The 15,843-nt window shown below is 44.4% G+C and overlaps 1 protein-coding gene across 1 annotated transcript in view; it reads left to right on the forward strand.

Annotated features, from left to right (window-relative positions):
* Nucleotides 1-436: 436 nt before the first annotated feature.
* Nucleotides 437-15,843, forward strand: part of cpne4a (copine IVa) — a 90,177-nt gene continuing 74,770 nt past the window's right edge. Inside the window, exon 1 of the mRNA XM_075466868.1 lies at nt 437-613. Coding sequence (XP_075322983.1) covers nt 443-613 — 171 coding nt within the window. The 5' untranslated portion in view covers nt 437-442. The remainder of the gene's footprint in view (nt 614-15,843) is intronic.

Consider the following 15,843-nt stretch of genomic DNA (forward strand, 5'->3'; position numbering starts at 1 on the left):
CTTTTTATTAGTTTTTGTGTTTACACATACACCTCATACAGTCGTACACAAAATAATTCTCTGCACATCACTGAATTTTCCAAAAACAAAAATAAAATGATCTGTGACGATCTATATGCAGATGATGATGTGCGTTACGTTTGAATCTATATAATGGCAACACTAAAAGAACTTTACGTATAATTCTTGTTTAGTTGAATATTTTTTACATTGTACTTGGTTCGATTTTGGACTGGAACTCTTTCACCGCTTACAGTCGTTCTGCGTCTCTTTGTGGATCATTTATTCATTTTTAAAGGCTTTAATAAGTAATTATGATCATTTTGCATCTTATTTTGCTGTTTGATTCACTTTCCAGCAGGAATGTCCTGAATAACTCCATTTGCTGACTTCCCCGTCTTTGCGTTGCCTCCCCAGACTTCCTGTTCCGCCCCCCCCCACCATGAGTGACATCTATGAGTCGGCGGCCAACTCTCTGGGCTTGTTCAACAGCCCGTGTCTCACCAAGGTGGAGCTGCGACTTACCTGCAAAGGGATCTCAGACCGAGACGCTCTGTCCAAACCAGACCCCTGCATCGTCCTCAAAATGCAGTCCCACGGACAGTGGATGGAGGTGGGTCGTCACGGCAACGGCTGCTGGTTCATTGTAGTTTTTGCCGTCTTGCTATTCTTGTGGTGGTCTATGACTTAACTTTAACACTCAGTAGGGTCACATGGCTCTGAAAGGATCGGATTATTGGCTAAATTATAATCAGACTGAGTTATTAAGTGCATGTAGACACCTTAATCTGACTAAGAACTAAGAACTAAGAACTGGATTGGATGGGATTCAGACCCCGAGATAACTGGGTTAAAGTCACTCTGAACCTGCTTGTAGACGCTGAAGCTCGTGGTGAATCAGACTTTGCGTTCTGCGCATGCTCCAGATGTTTTCCCGGGGTCGTGACCCGGAAGTCAAAGGAGACGATATTCCTGTTGTTGTCGCCGTCAGAAAGAAACAAACAACGCGATGGAGAATGCTCCGTTGGGCATCGAGTTTGTGCAACAAGCAGCTCATCACAGAGCAAATGTAGAGGGACGTAGCTTCATCTGGCTCTGCGTTCTCCATCTTTCTCCAATGCCTGAGTTTGTTGTTGTTGTTGGTGGTGAAGAGGTCAACAGGAAGTGGCTCTATTAGCAACAGCTGGAATGGGTACAGCGCCACCTATCATACCGGGGTATGACACGCTTTGTGCCTCTGATCCCATTCATTCACCGCCAGATATCCAAGGAGAATTACCCTCGCTCAGCTCATTCTGATTGTAATTTAGCCAATAATCCGATCCTTTCAGTGCCATGTGACCCCACTGAGTGAGAGTTTTTGGTCTTTATTTTTGTGATCTCCCTTTTTTGGTGAGTGAGCAGAAATGTGACCTGAACGTGATGAATGACCGAGTCGTACAGATGTGGAGAAGTAAACTGTTCCACCATCATCATGCTGTTTTCCCTCGGTCTTTGGGATGTATCAGAGCATCTGGTTGGTTGACTTCAGAGCTCTGACTGGGCTGTGAAGGTGGAGCAGCTCGCATAAGATGTTAAAAGTGAGAAATAAAATCTGAAAACAGACTGGGAGTCCAATGGAGGGAAGACCAGACCAAAATGATGAGATCAGGCCTTTTAATCCCAACTAAAGAGGCCCATATACACAGAGTTTAAGCAGGACTTTTCCAGTCTCCCCACTTAGTATTCAGTTATCGTTCCTTCACCAAGCCGATATTCTGGGTCCCATATAGTCCATCGTCTCTAGCTAACAGGTCAAATATTACTCTGCACCACTCTGAAATAGTTTGGCTTTGTTAAAAATCCATTTTAATTATATTTTTTTTACGTGCAGCATATGTTAACAGGTAGTTTCTGTCTAAGGGTCCCTTTAATTTGTCTGAGAGGAAACATGTCGCTCCAGAGGGTTTCCTCTGATTTAGTTGTATTAAGTTAAAGACAGTTGTTTGATAGCCAGATCTGAACCTCCTATAAGAAATCTTTAGGAGTAATTAGTTGTAGTGGTAACATTGAGCATCTATGCTTTGATCTATGAATTAAAAACCTTAGTGGCAGCATGTGTTTGAAGAAAAGTTAATCTGTGAATCAGAGCAGCTTCATGGGGAATTCAGCTGGATTAATGTAAACTTTACTGTTTTTAATTAAATATCCAGAAAGATGGAAGTTTGGAGCCTGAACAGACCATCTGAGTGTTTCCATGCAGGAGGGATTCGATGAATAGCTGTATTACATGTGTGTGTTTGGCAGGTTTGAGAAGCTCAGTTTCAGTCGGACTGACATGTTTACGGGAGTCAGCTTTGGACTGGACCTCCACAGTAATTCAGTTTCTTCTATTGTTTCTATAAATCTGCTTTGCGACTGACACTCCAGGGTTTGGAAATCTCGATATTTTTGATCATCTTTGTACCAATAAAAGCTGATTTGTGTATATTTGGAGGGCTCAGAGGTAAAGAAGCTGATTCACTCTGACAGAAGCAGCTTAAATTCACCTGATGCTGCTTCAGACTTTCACGATAATTCGTAGAAATCCTCGGATGTGAGCGTCTGTATTGATTCAGTCTGGAGTTTCCATCCCAACTCGTGTCCCTGCTGCTTTTTTAGGGGATGTTGGTGCTTTTCACCTGCTCGGCTGCCCCCCCCCCCCCCCCCCGCAGGAAAACATCGATCAGGTTACACTGTTTTCACACATCGCTGACATCTTTGCACCTTTTGATTTTTCCGTGTAAACAATTGTAATTTCGAGACATTTCTTTAGCTTGTGTTGAAGCCCCGATTTCAGCCGGCTTCCCCGAGTCCGTTGATCCAAGTGTGAGCCTAAAGGTCAAGACTCAGTCCAAGGTTTAGTTGGTTTATTGCAGAAGCTTCTGGAGATCACACAGTTATATGATATTCATTCTGCCCTGTTGCTAAGTGGGATCTGGGGATCTCCCTCCTCCCTTCTGATTATATGTTGCAATATTTGCGTTATCTCTGCCTTAATGGTAGTTGTTCAAGGTCTTGTGGAACAACCATCAGCATAACAGGAAACGGGCCTTATATAACCCCCCATGAGCTGTCACTTTACCGTGGTGGGGGGGTTTGCGTGCCCCAATGAGTCTGGGAGCTATGTTGCCCGGGGCTTTAAGCCCTTGGTAGGGTCACCCAAGGCAAACAGATCCTCGATGAGGGACCAGACAAAGAACAGCTCACAAAACCCCCTGATGCAAAAAATTGTTGGACAACACGTTCCTTTGCCCGGACAGCGAGCGCCTGGTGGCCGGGTCTGTGCCCATGGGCCAGTGGTGAGGGAAGCCGTCAGGCTGAAGAAGGAGTCCTATCGGGCCTTTTTGGCCAGTGGGACTCTGGAAGCAGCTGATGGTACCGACAGGCCAAGCGGAACGCGGCCTCGGCGGTTGCTGAGGCAAAAACTCGGGCTTGGGAGGAGTTCGGGGAGGCCATGGAGAATAATTTCCGGACGGCCTCGAGGAGATTCTGGTCCACCATCCGGCGGCTCAGGGGGGGGAAGCGGTGCACCGTCAACACCGTGTATGGTGAGGGCGGGGCTCTGCTGACTTCAACTAGGGACATCGTGAGTCGGTGGGGGGAATACTTCGAGGGCCTCCTCAATCCTACCGACACGCCTTCCGATGAGGAAGCAGAGTTTGGGGGGCTCGGACGTGGGGCCTCCCATTTCTGGGGCTGAGGTTGCCGAGGTGGTCAAAAATCTCCTCGGTGGCCCCGGGGGTGGATGAGGTCCGTCCTGAGTTCCTCAAGGCTCTGGATGTTGTGGGGCTGTCTTGGTTGACACGCCTCTGCAGCATCGCGTGGACATCGGGGGCAGTGCCTCTGGACTGGCAGATTGGGGTGGTGGTCCCCCTCTTTAAAAAGGGGGACCGGAGGCTGTGTTCCAACTATAGGGGTATCACACTCCTCAGCCTCCCTGGTAAGGTCTATTCGGGGGTACTGGAGAGGAGGATCCGCCGGATAGTCGAATCTCGGATTCAGGAGGTGCAGTGTGGTTTTCGTCCTGGCCGTGGAACAGTGGACCAGCTCTATACCCTCCGCAGGATCCTGGAGGGAGCATGGGAGTTCGCCCAACTGGTCTACATGTGTTTTGTGGACTTGGAGAAGGCGTTCGACCGTGTCCCTCGGGGACTCTTGTGGGGGGTGCTCCGGGAGTATGGAGTGCCGGACTCCTTGATACAGGCTGTTCGGTCCCTGTATGACCGGTGTCAGAGTTTGGTCCGCATTGCCGGCAGTAAGTCGGACATGTTTCCTGTGAGGGTTGGACTCCGTCAGGGCTGCCCTTTGTCACCGATTCTGTTCATAATTTTTATGGATTGTTTTGTTATCACACTGTCACACATACATCGTACAATGAATAGTATTGATATAATCTCACACTTGTGACCAGGACTGTCAACTAACCCAGGGGTTCCCAAACTTTTCCATGCCAAGGCCCCCCAAACAGTATCAGCTTCTGGCCCCTTTGCAAACCACAGACAATGTTACAAAATATGTAAAGAAACATCAACTTTTAGAAGGTATTTTCTTTCTTTTCTTCACGGACAGCAGCTCGCTGTGTGAATGCAGCCTGACTAAATGCTCTTCTTTACGTCTGAAGAAGTCGACCGTTTTTTCTGACTCTGACGGATGTTTTTGTATCAAGTGACGCTGAAGCTTTGAAGGTTTTGAACACTCATTTGAGAGGGTCTCCAGAGAGAGGTTGAAATTTGACATTTTGGGCAATCATGGCCATTTTTCTGTATGGCTGTAAAGCCAAACTTAATGTATGCTGCCTCATACTTTCTGATTTTAGTCGGCCAGTTCTTTCGGTCTCTTCCTAGTCAAAAATCTGTCCATTTTGGCAAAGCTAGCTACACGCTAGCTTGAGAAGCAGAGCAGCTTCAGAACAGGCGCAAACCGCCAGGTCTACCATGTTTTGACTGGCAGCCAATCAGAAAGACAAGCATGGCAAATAACATTTCCATATGATATATTATTATAAATTGTATTTTGCAATACTGATTTAAAAAAATAGACATTTTTTTATAATGATGTTTAAAAAAAATTCAAATCTATTTTTTTATTTTTGCATTTTTTTCTTATCTTCACTCCAATTTTCTGAGGCCCCCCTAGCGCCCCCTGGCGGCCCCCACTTTGAAAACCACTGACCTAACCCACCGGATAAGAAACCTGAGTGAATTCTACATTTCTCAGAGTTTTAGATGGACTGCAGGCTGTGAATCAGGTGTTATCCTCAGAGCTGAGCTGTTTGCCTCAGCTCTACTCAGAGGGAAAACAGCTCTGCTTCCTCCTCTTTTTTCAGCCATCTGGAGACAAACGTTTGGAAGCTGCTCTGGTTCATTATTGACACGACAGATGATGAGGGATAAAATGATAAAATGACAAATTCTCTGCTGGCTTGTGTTTTTTTTTTAACATCTGAAGCTTGGAGGAAGCAGAGAGGAAGTAAACAAGCTGCTTCAGCTGCACCGAACATCTAAACGTGCTGCCGGGGTTCATCCAGATCTCACCGTGGTGGCATTAGAGGGAGATGTGACACACTTTGTCTGCGCAGGCAATGCACTTTAATGACTTATTCATTGGTTAAAGAGCAACTAGAGTCAGAGCAGAATTTTAATGGCTGTAATTTAAGGGGTTCACTTTTACTGAAAGCAGCCTTACGGCCCCTTGTGACTCCCGGGAGCTGCAAACATGGCCAGCAACCTGCACTCAGTTTAAAAAGATGAGCGATTACAGAGTCCAGCGCAACAAAAACACGGAGAAAATGTCAAAATAAATCAGAGATCTGCAACAATATTCAGGTCAGATGTTCCAGTTTCAACTGTCTTCGCTGGTTCCTGTCAGTTTCCAACGCCTGCAGATCATTGGTCACACATTTCCACCTTTTTATTTTACACCTCTCCAATTTTTATTTTATTTCTGAACTCACGAACACAACTATGAGCAAATTTTTTCCAACTTCTGATCTTTTTCATGTTTTTCTCTCATTTTATCCACATAAAAACAACAGAAAATCAGTGAAATGAACCTCAGGAAGAATCAGTGAAACCAGATTTGATGCAGGGTTGCCAACTCTCACGCACCTGGCGTGACACTCACTCTTTCAGGCTCAGTGTCACGCTCTCACACTTAACAAAGAAATCTCACGCTAGATCATTTTTTCTTTCTGTGTTGATTTTTTTCACTCTCGTTCTATAATTTCTGAATGCTTAAACTCATGATTGGACCACAGCAGAGTGTCTAATCTACGGTGGCCGAGAAGGGCAAAACAAAATTACAAACTCTGAAACACTTTTTCATTTTGGAAAACAAAATAACATTTCCCAAAACAAATTAACATTTCAGAAAACAAATTAACATTTCAGAAAACAAAATTACATTTCAGAAAACAAATTAACATTTCAGAAAACACTTTTACAAAGTCGACAATATTACGGAGCTTGGAGGTTCCAAACCTCCAAGCTCCGAGGTTGACCCGGAAGTTATAACGGAACCCTTCGATTTGATATAGCAGCGTTTTGAAACGCTGCTATATCGCTGTTCACATAGACATCATATAGAACTATATGATGTCTATGGCTGTTCATCTTGGATCACTATGAATTCAAATCGAAGGCTTCCGTTATAACTTCCGGGTCAACCTCGGAGCTTGGAGGTTTGGAACCTCCCTTTCCGTAATATTGTCGACTTTGTAAAAGTGTTTTGTGAAATGTTAATTTGTTTCGGAACTTGTAAAAGTGTTTCGCGAAATGTAAATTAGTTTCGAAACTTGTAAAAGTGTTTCAGAGTTTGTAATTTTGTTTTCTGAAATGTTAATTTGTTTTGGGAAATGTTATTTTGTTTTGGGAAATGTTATTTTGTTTTCCAAAATGTAAAAGTGTTTCAGAGTTTCTAATTTTGTTTTGCCCTTCTCGGCCACCGTACTAATCCCTCTCTGATCGTTGATTCGCTGGAAACGGCTTGTCACTATGTCAGTGACGTCGGTCTGCCGAGGCGAAACCTGATTGGTAACGCAACGCTTTCTCACTACAGCAATGTAGTGTTATTTGATTCAAGTGAGCGCGGCCAGTTCGGTCTGAGGGGAAGGACAGAATTTGCCACTTCACTGACAAGCCGTGAAATCAGTAAGGTAACACAAGTAATAGGCTTTCACTCGATGGTACCCTCTCTTCCATTATGTGCATAAAAATGAACGACCCAGAGCCGTGCTACAAGTATGAGCCCCCGGCTCAGATAGTGAAAGACGCAACCCGCCATAACAGTTCTATACGATGTGATGATTAGATATGCACACACTGATGACTGATATCTTCTGGTTTTTTTATGCCTGGTGGTGTGTGTGTGTGTGTGTGTGTGTGTGTGTGTGTGTGTGTGTGTGTGTGTGTGTGTGTGTGTGTGTGCCTGGTAGCCTTTTGGAGGGGACTGTACTGTATGAGTTGGAAATTGAAGAGAGACACTTTGGATATGGACATTAAAGGAAAAAAAAGAGACAAAAAAGGCAAGCAAAAAATGGATTAGCAACCCTGATGAATGGTTATTTTTTGATGGTTAAAAATCTACATATACCATCTCACCTTTGCCGTGAAATTTGTTGAACCAGCCCAGACTAGTTTCTCTCTGTTAAACAGTATTGTCTTTTGAATGGCAGCTGAGGATGTAGGCTATGAATGAGATGTGGATTTAGGATTTGCCATTTCTAACTAGTCCCCCTAAAATCGACTAGAATGGAAGAAATTGCATTTAAGAAATGCAAAATTTTCTAGAGGAAGGCCCCACACTCTGCACTATTGCATATTCATAAAATGTATACATGTATCTACATCATATCTACACAGATATATATATATATATATCTGTACTGTGGAACAACTTCTGAGATGCGTGTTGCGAACCAACCCGCTGAAATCTCACTCCGAGGTTTTTGGAAAAGTTGGCAACCCTGTTTGATGTGTTATGTGAGACTTTAAACCTGTTTTATTCAGTGTTGTGGCTTGTCTCAATTCTGCAGTGGTGGCGTTTCATTGGTAAAAAGACAAGCTTGCCAGCTGAGGAGAAGTTATTTAGGCTGAGGTGGAAAACCCAGCAGAGGCGATGCAGAGCGAGGAGTCCTAACACTAACCGCTAGCTCAAGGAGCACCGGGTTAGATTAGGTTGGAAACAAGGCTAACCTGGTAGTTAGCAGAGTGAACACAGCAGACAAAAAGGCCAAACAACAAGCTTCAGCACTCAGAGAGACGTGCATGCTGACCAGTTGCCCCCATTACACTTCGCTCTACCAGCTCCCGGGCTATTTCAGTTCTCCCAGAGTTTGCAAGCTTCTGCTCGCAGAGGCCTGTGGCTTATTGCTCGGCCTTCCTTCTGCCGTGTGCTGCTGATCCAGGAAACTGGACAATCTCTGGGAGCTTTGGGCTCGCCATCAGCTCTGAATCGGCCCGGCTATCTCTGGTAGCTTCGGGTTAGCTAGCAGCTCCTGGAGCTATCTCTGGTAGCTTTGGGTTAGCTAGCAGCTCCTGGAGCTATCTCTGGTAGCTTCGGGTTAGCTAGCAGCTCCTGGAGCTATCTCTGGTAGCTTTGGGTTAGCTAGCAGCTCCTGGAGCTATCTCTGGTAGCTTTGGGTTAGCTAGCAGCTCCTGGAGCTATCTCTGGTAGCTTCGGGTTAGCTAGCAGCTCCTGGAGCTATCTCTGGTAGCTTTGGGTTAGCTAGCAGCTCCTGGAGCTATCTCTGGTAGCTTCGGGTTAGCTAGCAGCTCCTGGAGCTATCTCTGGTAGCTTTGGGTTAGCTAGCAGCTCCTGGAGCTATCTCTGGTAGCTTTGGGTTAGCTAGCAGCTCCTGGAGCTATCTCTGGTAGCTTTGGGTTAGCTAGCAGCTCCTGGAGCTATCTCTGGTAGCTTTGGGTTAGCTAGCAGCTCCTGGAGCTATCTCTGGTAGCTTTGGGTTAGCTAGCAGCAGTGACTTTATGTTGATGGATCTGACTTTGCTCCTTCTCAACCGAACAGAAGTTCTCAATTCTTGGTTCAAGAACTTAGAAAATGAGCCCAGTTGCCTTTATTCAAGCCTTCAGGATTAACATGACCTGGATGAGAATCACCACCAATCCTGTAATTTAACTTCATTTTGAGTCTTTTTTGCTCCCAGCTCTCATCCATCTTGTTCTTGAAACCAAAGATGGGGGAGAGAATATTGGACTCCAGACGGGATTTATTTCCCCAGGGAAGGTCAGGTGATTTTACCTGCCTGGCTTTGTCTGTGCTGAGTATCCGTGGATCATTTTTCACCACCAGTCCAGCAGTAATTACCTCAGAAATGACCTCCTTCTCTCAGTAAAGTTGCTGCTTCTCCTGTAATTTAAAGTCAGCCTCTGGTTTAATCAGGTCGGCCTGTGTAGCATCATATACGGCTCCATTTAAGGACCAATATACGACAGAAAAATGAAATTCATCGTTAAAGCTCGACCCTGCAGAGGTTCCTCTAATGTGCTGCCACTTTCACTGATTTCCTCTTTGGATGGTCGGTCGCTGAAGCCAATTACGTTTGCATTTCATCATTTTTTTTGGTTTGTTATTAACAAAAGTAAAACTTACAAGTGAGGAGCTGCGCCGAGGCTTTAGTACAGAAACACTGGTGTAAGAATTAAGCACCGAATCTGTTCCAGATAACAAGAGTACGAGTAGAACAGGTGAAAAAGTACAGAGTGTGCCAGGCTGTTCGGAGACGAGGATTCCTGCTCGGGGGTTCGTAATTAAAGCGAAACCCAGGACTCCCAGAGAGGAGGCCGACAGAAATGCACTTATGTTCCAGAACAGAACCCATCCGATGTAAATGTTGTCTATGAAGCACGTTTTAGGAACATGTGTCACAAAAATTAAATAAAAGAATAAAAATTTGATACAACAAAAAATAAAGATAAAGAATATCATATTTAATACCATAAATCATGTTTATACACAACTCAGTTAAATAAAAGTCTTAAAAGTTTAAATAAAAGTCTAAAGAGCCTCTTAAAACACATCTTCAGTCCAAAGTTTAGAAAAAACAATCCGAAAAATAGCTTCTGCTGTGGTTCTGATGGGTTCTGCTGGGTTCTTATGGGTTCTGCTGGGTTCTGCTGTGGTTCTGCTGGGTTCTGCTGGGTTCTGCTGTGGTTCTGCTGGGTTCTGCTGTGGTTCTGCTGGGTTCTGCTGGGTTCTGCTGGGTTCTGCTGTGGTTCTGATGGGTTCTGATGGGTTCTGCTGGGTTCTGATGGGTTCTGATGGGTTCTGATGGGTTCTGCTGGGTTCTGCTGTGGTTCTGCTGGGTTCTGCTGGGTTCTGCTGGGTTCTGCTGTGGTTCTGATGGGTTCTGCTGGGTTCTGCTGGGTTCTGATCGGGCCGCAGCAGATCTATGAGCTCAGAGTCCCGTGATGAAAGAATGAAGAGAACCAGTTATAAAGTCCATCAACATCTGAAACAAGAGGCAGAACCATCCGAGGAACCGGTGAGAGATCTCATGCATCTCATGATCTCATGGATCTCATGGATCTCATGATCTCATGGATCCCATGGATCTCATGGATCTCATAGATCTCATGATCTCATGGATCCCATGGATCTCATGGATCTCATAGATCTCATGATCTCATGGATCTCATGGATCCCATGGATCTCATGATCCCATGGATTTCATGATCTCATGGATCTCATGATCCCATGGATCTCATGGATCTCATGATCTCATGGATCCCATGGATCTCATGCATCTCATGGATCTCATGATCCCATGGATTTCATGATCTCATGGATCTCATGATCCCATGGATCTCATGATCCCATGGATTTCATGATCTCATGGATCTCATGGATCTCATGATCTCATGGATCTCATGGATCCCATGGATCTCATGGATCTCATGGATCTCATGATCCCATGGATCTCATGATCCCATGGATCTCATGATCCCATGGATTTCATGATCTCATGGATCTCATGATCCCATGGATTTCATGATCTCATGGATCTCATGGATCTCATGATCTCATGGATCTCATGGATCCCATGGATCTCATGGATCTCATGGATCTCATGGATCCCATGGATCTCATGATCTCATGGATCTCATGGATCCCATGGATCCCATGGATCTCATGATCTCATGGATCTCATGGATCTCATGGATCTCATGGATCTCAGGGGTTACAGGACCGCCTCGTGCTCAGGGATGGCAGTACCAAGAACACAGTGGTCACATTAGTGATCAGAAGCTCCATCTTACAGAGGTTTAGTTGAAGGACCCAATCAGAGAGGTTCTGATCTCTGATGCTGATTCAAGACTTAAAACAAAAACATGTCCCTAACTGTCGGTGGATCACTGAAGAAAACCTGAAAGAAGCAGATGCTCCGGCAGGTTTGGGGGACGGACATCAGAAGTAATGACGTCTTCTGGACGTATAAACGTCACTGAACTGACTCCTGATTCTCTTTAGGATCGCTTCGATCCACTTCCCTCCTCCTGATCTCCTCCTGAGTCTTTGCTGTGCTGCTTTGCCACCTCACCAGATCATTTCCTGCTCATTCAGGTTCCAGGCCGAGCTGAAACCCTCCTGGCTGAGTCTGAGGCTGAATCCCAGGCTTGATGGCTGGATGGATGTGAGCAGCAACGAAGCACCGATCCGGTTTCCGTGCTGTTTCTCTGCTCTGCGGTGTCAGCAGGGATTATCATCCAGGGAAACATTCTCTGCTGAAGCTTTTAATGCCCGCTCAGATCTCCGTGATGCCACTAAGTCATCAAAGTGTAATGCTGGTTTTGTTCTGGATAATGTTTGCTCTGCGGCTGAAATAATGAATGTTTTATTGGTCTGGGGATCAGCCTCAGTGCTGTGGGCGTCCCTCCCTCCTCAGTCAGCCGATAGAAGCTTCAGTTGGGATGGAATCAGAGTTTCCTCTGCTGGAACAAACACTGAGGCTGTGTTCGAAACTACATACTGCATACTACATACTGCATACTACATACTGCATACTACATACTGCATACTACATACTACATACTACATACTACATACTGCACACTGCATACTACATACTACATACTACATACTACATACATACTGCATACTACATACTACATACATACTACATACTACATACTACATACTACATACTGCACACTGCATACTACATACTACATACATACTGCACACTGCATACTACATACATACTGCATACTGCATACTACATACATACTGCATACTGCATACTGCGTACTACATACTGCATTCTACATACTACAAACTGCATTCTACATACTACATACTACATACTGCATACTGCATACTACATACTTCCATACTCCATACTAATCGATCAGACAGTATGCAGAGCGTTTACCCACAATGCATTTCGCTCCTGCCCGAGCCAAAATCAGCCGGCCTGAAGCTGATTTCCCTTAAGCTCTAAACTCTGTAAACTTTAGCAACATTTGAAACATTTTCAGGCGAGAAAGTAGTCGTTTAGCTCAGGAGGAGAAGAACGCCATCATCTGCCAGATTCAGCCCGATAGCATTAAGCTAACGTGAGCAGAAGAGGAAACAATGAGCAGAAGAAGAGAGGAGGGAAATGGGTCAGGAGGAAGAGTTCAAATAATGAAGGTGGGGGGGGGGGGTTGTGCCTGTGTGGACACCAAGCAGCTTTACATTTGTTTCCGGGGGCTAAAAATAAAAATAAAAAGTGGGGCAACAGAAATCAGGCTCGACCGACACACCGTGCACACACTGGCGGTGTTCCAAACCACATACTACTCCTACTACTCCTACTACTCCTACTAACTGTGAAAGCCTTCAAATTAAGCGTCTGATGACAGCCCGCCCTCTACGACAATTCGCAGAATACATCTGCAACAACAAGAAGTGGGTAAAGATGAGGAGTATTTGTCCATTTCCTCTTAGATGTTGTGTTATACCTGGCAGTGAAAGATGTGAGAAGCCCCAAAACAAGAAATATTTCACCTTCAGAGAATCTGCATTATATTTCTGTTTAAATGAAAGTATGCCTGCGACATCCTCCCGTGTTCATTAAATCATCACACTTCGCTTTCACACAACCCCCACAGTCAGACAGACAAATACGAAGGTGCATGTGCCAGATTTCATTTATTGTATTTCTGTCTCATTAGAGAAGTTGTGAAAATGAGGCAAAGAATAGAAATGTGAAGAATTTATGACCTTGGAATAAATGTACCCTTAAAACACAGAAAAATACAGAAAAACTCAACGCTGGGATCTTCTTTTGGGTCCCTAATTTTGAAAATATGTCACTAAACTTGTAAACTTCACTCTTTAAGTTGGCCCCGCCTCCTCTGCTAAGCCCCGCCCCCTCACATCCACCCTGCCGGACGGATGAAGCCAGCTTCTGGTGGAAATGTTCTGCTGTCAGCTGCTCTGAGGAGCATGCATTTTCCATCCAGGAGCAGCCTCAGAGGATATCAGAGCCCAGTGGATAAACTCTATCTGAGGCAAATGTTCCAGCAGAGTTAGCTAAAGACTGTGGATAAACTCTATCTGAGGCTAATGTTCCAGCAGAGTTAGCTAAAGACTGTGGATGAACTCTATCTGAGGCTAATGTTCCAGCAGAGTTAGCTAAAGACTGTGGATGAACTCTATCTGAGGCTAATGTTCCAGCAGAGTTAGCTAAAGACTGTGGATAAACTCTATCTGAGGCTAATGTTCCAGCAGAGTTAGCTAAAGACTGTGGATGAACTCTGAGGCTAATGTTCCAGCAGAGTTAGCTAAAGACTGTGGATAAACTCTGTCTGAGGCTAATGTTCCAGCAGAGTTGGCTAAAGACTGTGGATGTGCAGCAGCCACTTTTCATCCCACTGTATTAACAACTTGGTCCAGTTCAACGCTGGACTGAAGAAGCTGAGCCACAAAGAGGGATCAGTTCCAACTCTCAGAGCCTGAACTTCAGAGCAGGGAAATGGAAGCATCTGAGAAATAACTCCTCATGGTTTATTTATTGATTTACTTTCTCCTTTAGCAGCAGCTAACACTAACAGCTTAGCTAATGAAGGTGACGTACACCAGCTTCTAAGGAGTTATTGCTGCTCCTTTCTGAAAGATGAAGATAATTGTTCCCACATTAGTGGTCTCATATGACAGAGAGATGATTGAACCTATGAAAGAAGTCTTCTTCAGGCTGAGAGCAGACAGACGGACCGATCGGTCCTGATCGCCTCTAACCAGCCGGCGTCTCTTAGCAGAATCAGTCAAACTCGGCGTTTGTTAAGATCACTTCAACAAGCTCTGAGAGCCGCCATCGTTGTGGCTGCTGCTGAAGCAGCGACAGCACGATCTGCTCCTCCCTTCAGACTCGTTAAAAAGTGAAGTTCAGACGTGCCGTTTGTGAAAAGAAAAACAGATTCTGCAGCTCCTCGTGGTCGGATTTGCTTTTGTTTGCGATTGGGTGAAACTTTAACGATCCCCAGGAGAGACCGTATCACTGCCGCCGCTCAGGAGGGATGCAAATCAAACACCATGAAGGAAAACTACACTAAAAGCAACCAGAGAGCAGCAGAGTGAAGATGAGAGACCAGCTCGTGTTCCTGACGTGCACACATGTAGGAGGATGTCAGCGCGAGACACATAAATAACAATGTTTATCTTGTGTTTGCATATTTTCTGTATTTATCTGGTGAAACACAAGTTAACTTCCTGCTGGAGTTTTCCATCTGCACACTGAAAGTGTAGCAACTGTTAACATTAACGTGTAAGAACTGTAAAAATAAACGGGTAAGAACTGTAGAAAATAAACGGGTAAGAACTGTAGAAAATAAACGGGAACTGTAGAAACCTTACAGAGTCGTCTTTTAATGAGCGAGTTGGTTGGTTCTCAGGGTTCTATTCTGGGGCCTCGGTTTTAAAAGGTAAAAACATTTTAAAGTAAGTCCAATCTGTTCTCAGTTTGTTTTTAACCTGTTTTTAACATCCACAGGAACAAAGAAATGATTTTCTCTGTGTTCTCTGGATCCCAGATGTTTGTTAAAGCCGTTATTTTGTTGTCCTACTTAGAAGGCCGGAGTTATTTTGTTACAATTGGCAGCTATGAATCTGAGCGAGTGGCCATGACTTGTGGAGTCCCCCAGGGGTCAATTCTTGGACCTCTTCTGTTTAACTTGTATATGCTCCCTTTGGGTCAGATATTGCAGAACTTTAACATCAGTTATCACAGTTATGCAGACGATACACAAGTTTATGTGTCTCCGTCACCATGGCGACTGCAGCCCAGCAGACGTACTGTGTCAGTGTCTGGAGGAAGTAAACACCTGGATGAGAGATGATTTTAGGCCGGTTTGGGCCCAGAATGCATCTGTGATCTGTTCAGAGAATATAAACCCAGCAGAGCTCTTAGATCCAAGGACTCAGGTCAGCTGGTCCAGTCCAGAGTCCAGACTAAACATGGAGAAGCAGCATTTAGCTGTTATGCTGCAAACAAGTGGAACAAACTGCCAGTGGAGATTAAACTTTCACCAAATGGAGACATTTTTAAATCCAGGTTAAAGACATTTCTGTTCTCATGTGTCTATGCATGAAATCTGCACGATATCTTTGAACTTATCTGGACTGTTGCTTGTTTTTAAATTCATTTTAATTATTGTATTTCTTTCTCTTTATATTCTTTTAATCATTTTATTTGTTTCTCTTTATATTATTTTATGTATTTTTAATGCTTCTTCCACTCCCTGCTGCAATGCTTTTATTTTATGTGAAGCACTTTGAATTGTTTTGGACATGAAATGTGCTACAAATAAATTTGATTTGATCTGATTT

Source organism: Odontesthes bonariensis, chromosome 5 (genome assembly GCF_027942865.1).
Source record: "Odontesthes bonariensis isolate fOdoBon6 chromosome 5, fOdoBon6.hap1, whole genome shotgun sequence".
NCBI lineage: Eukaryota > Metazoa > Chordata > Actinopteri > Atheriniformes > Atherinopsidae > Odontesthes > Odontesthes bonariensis.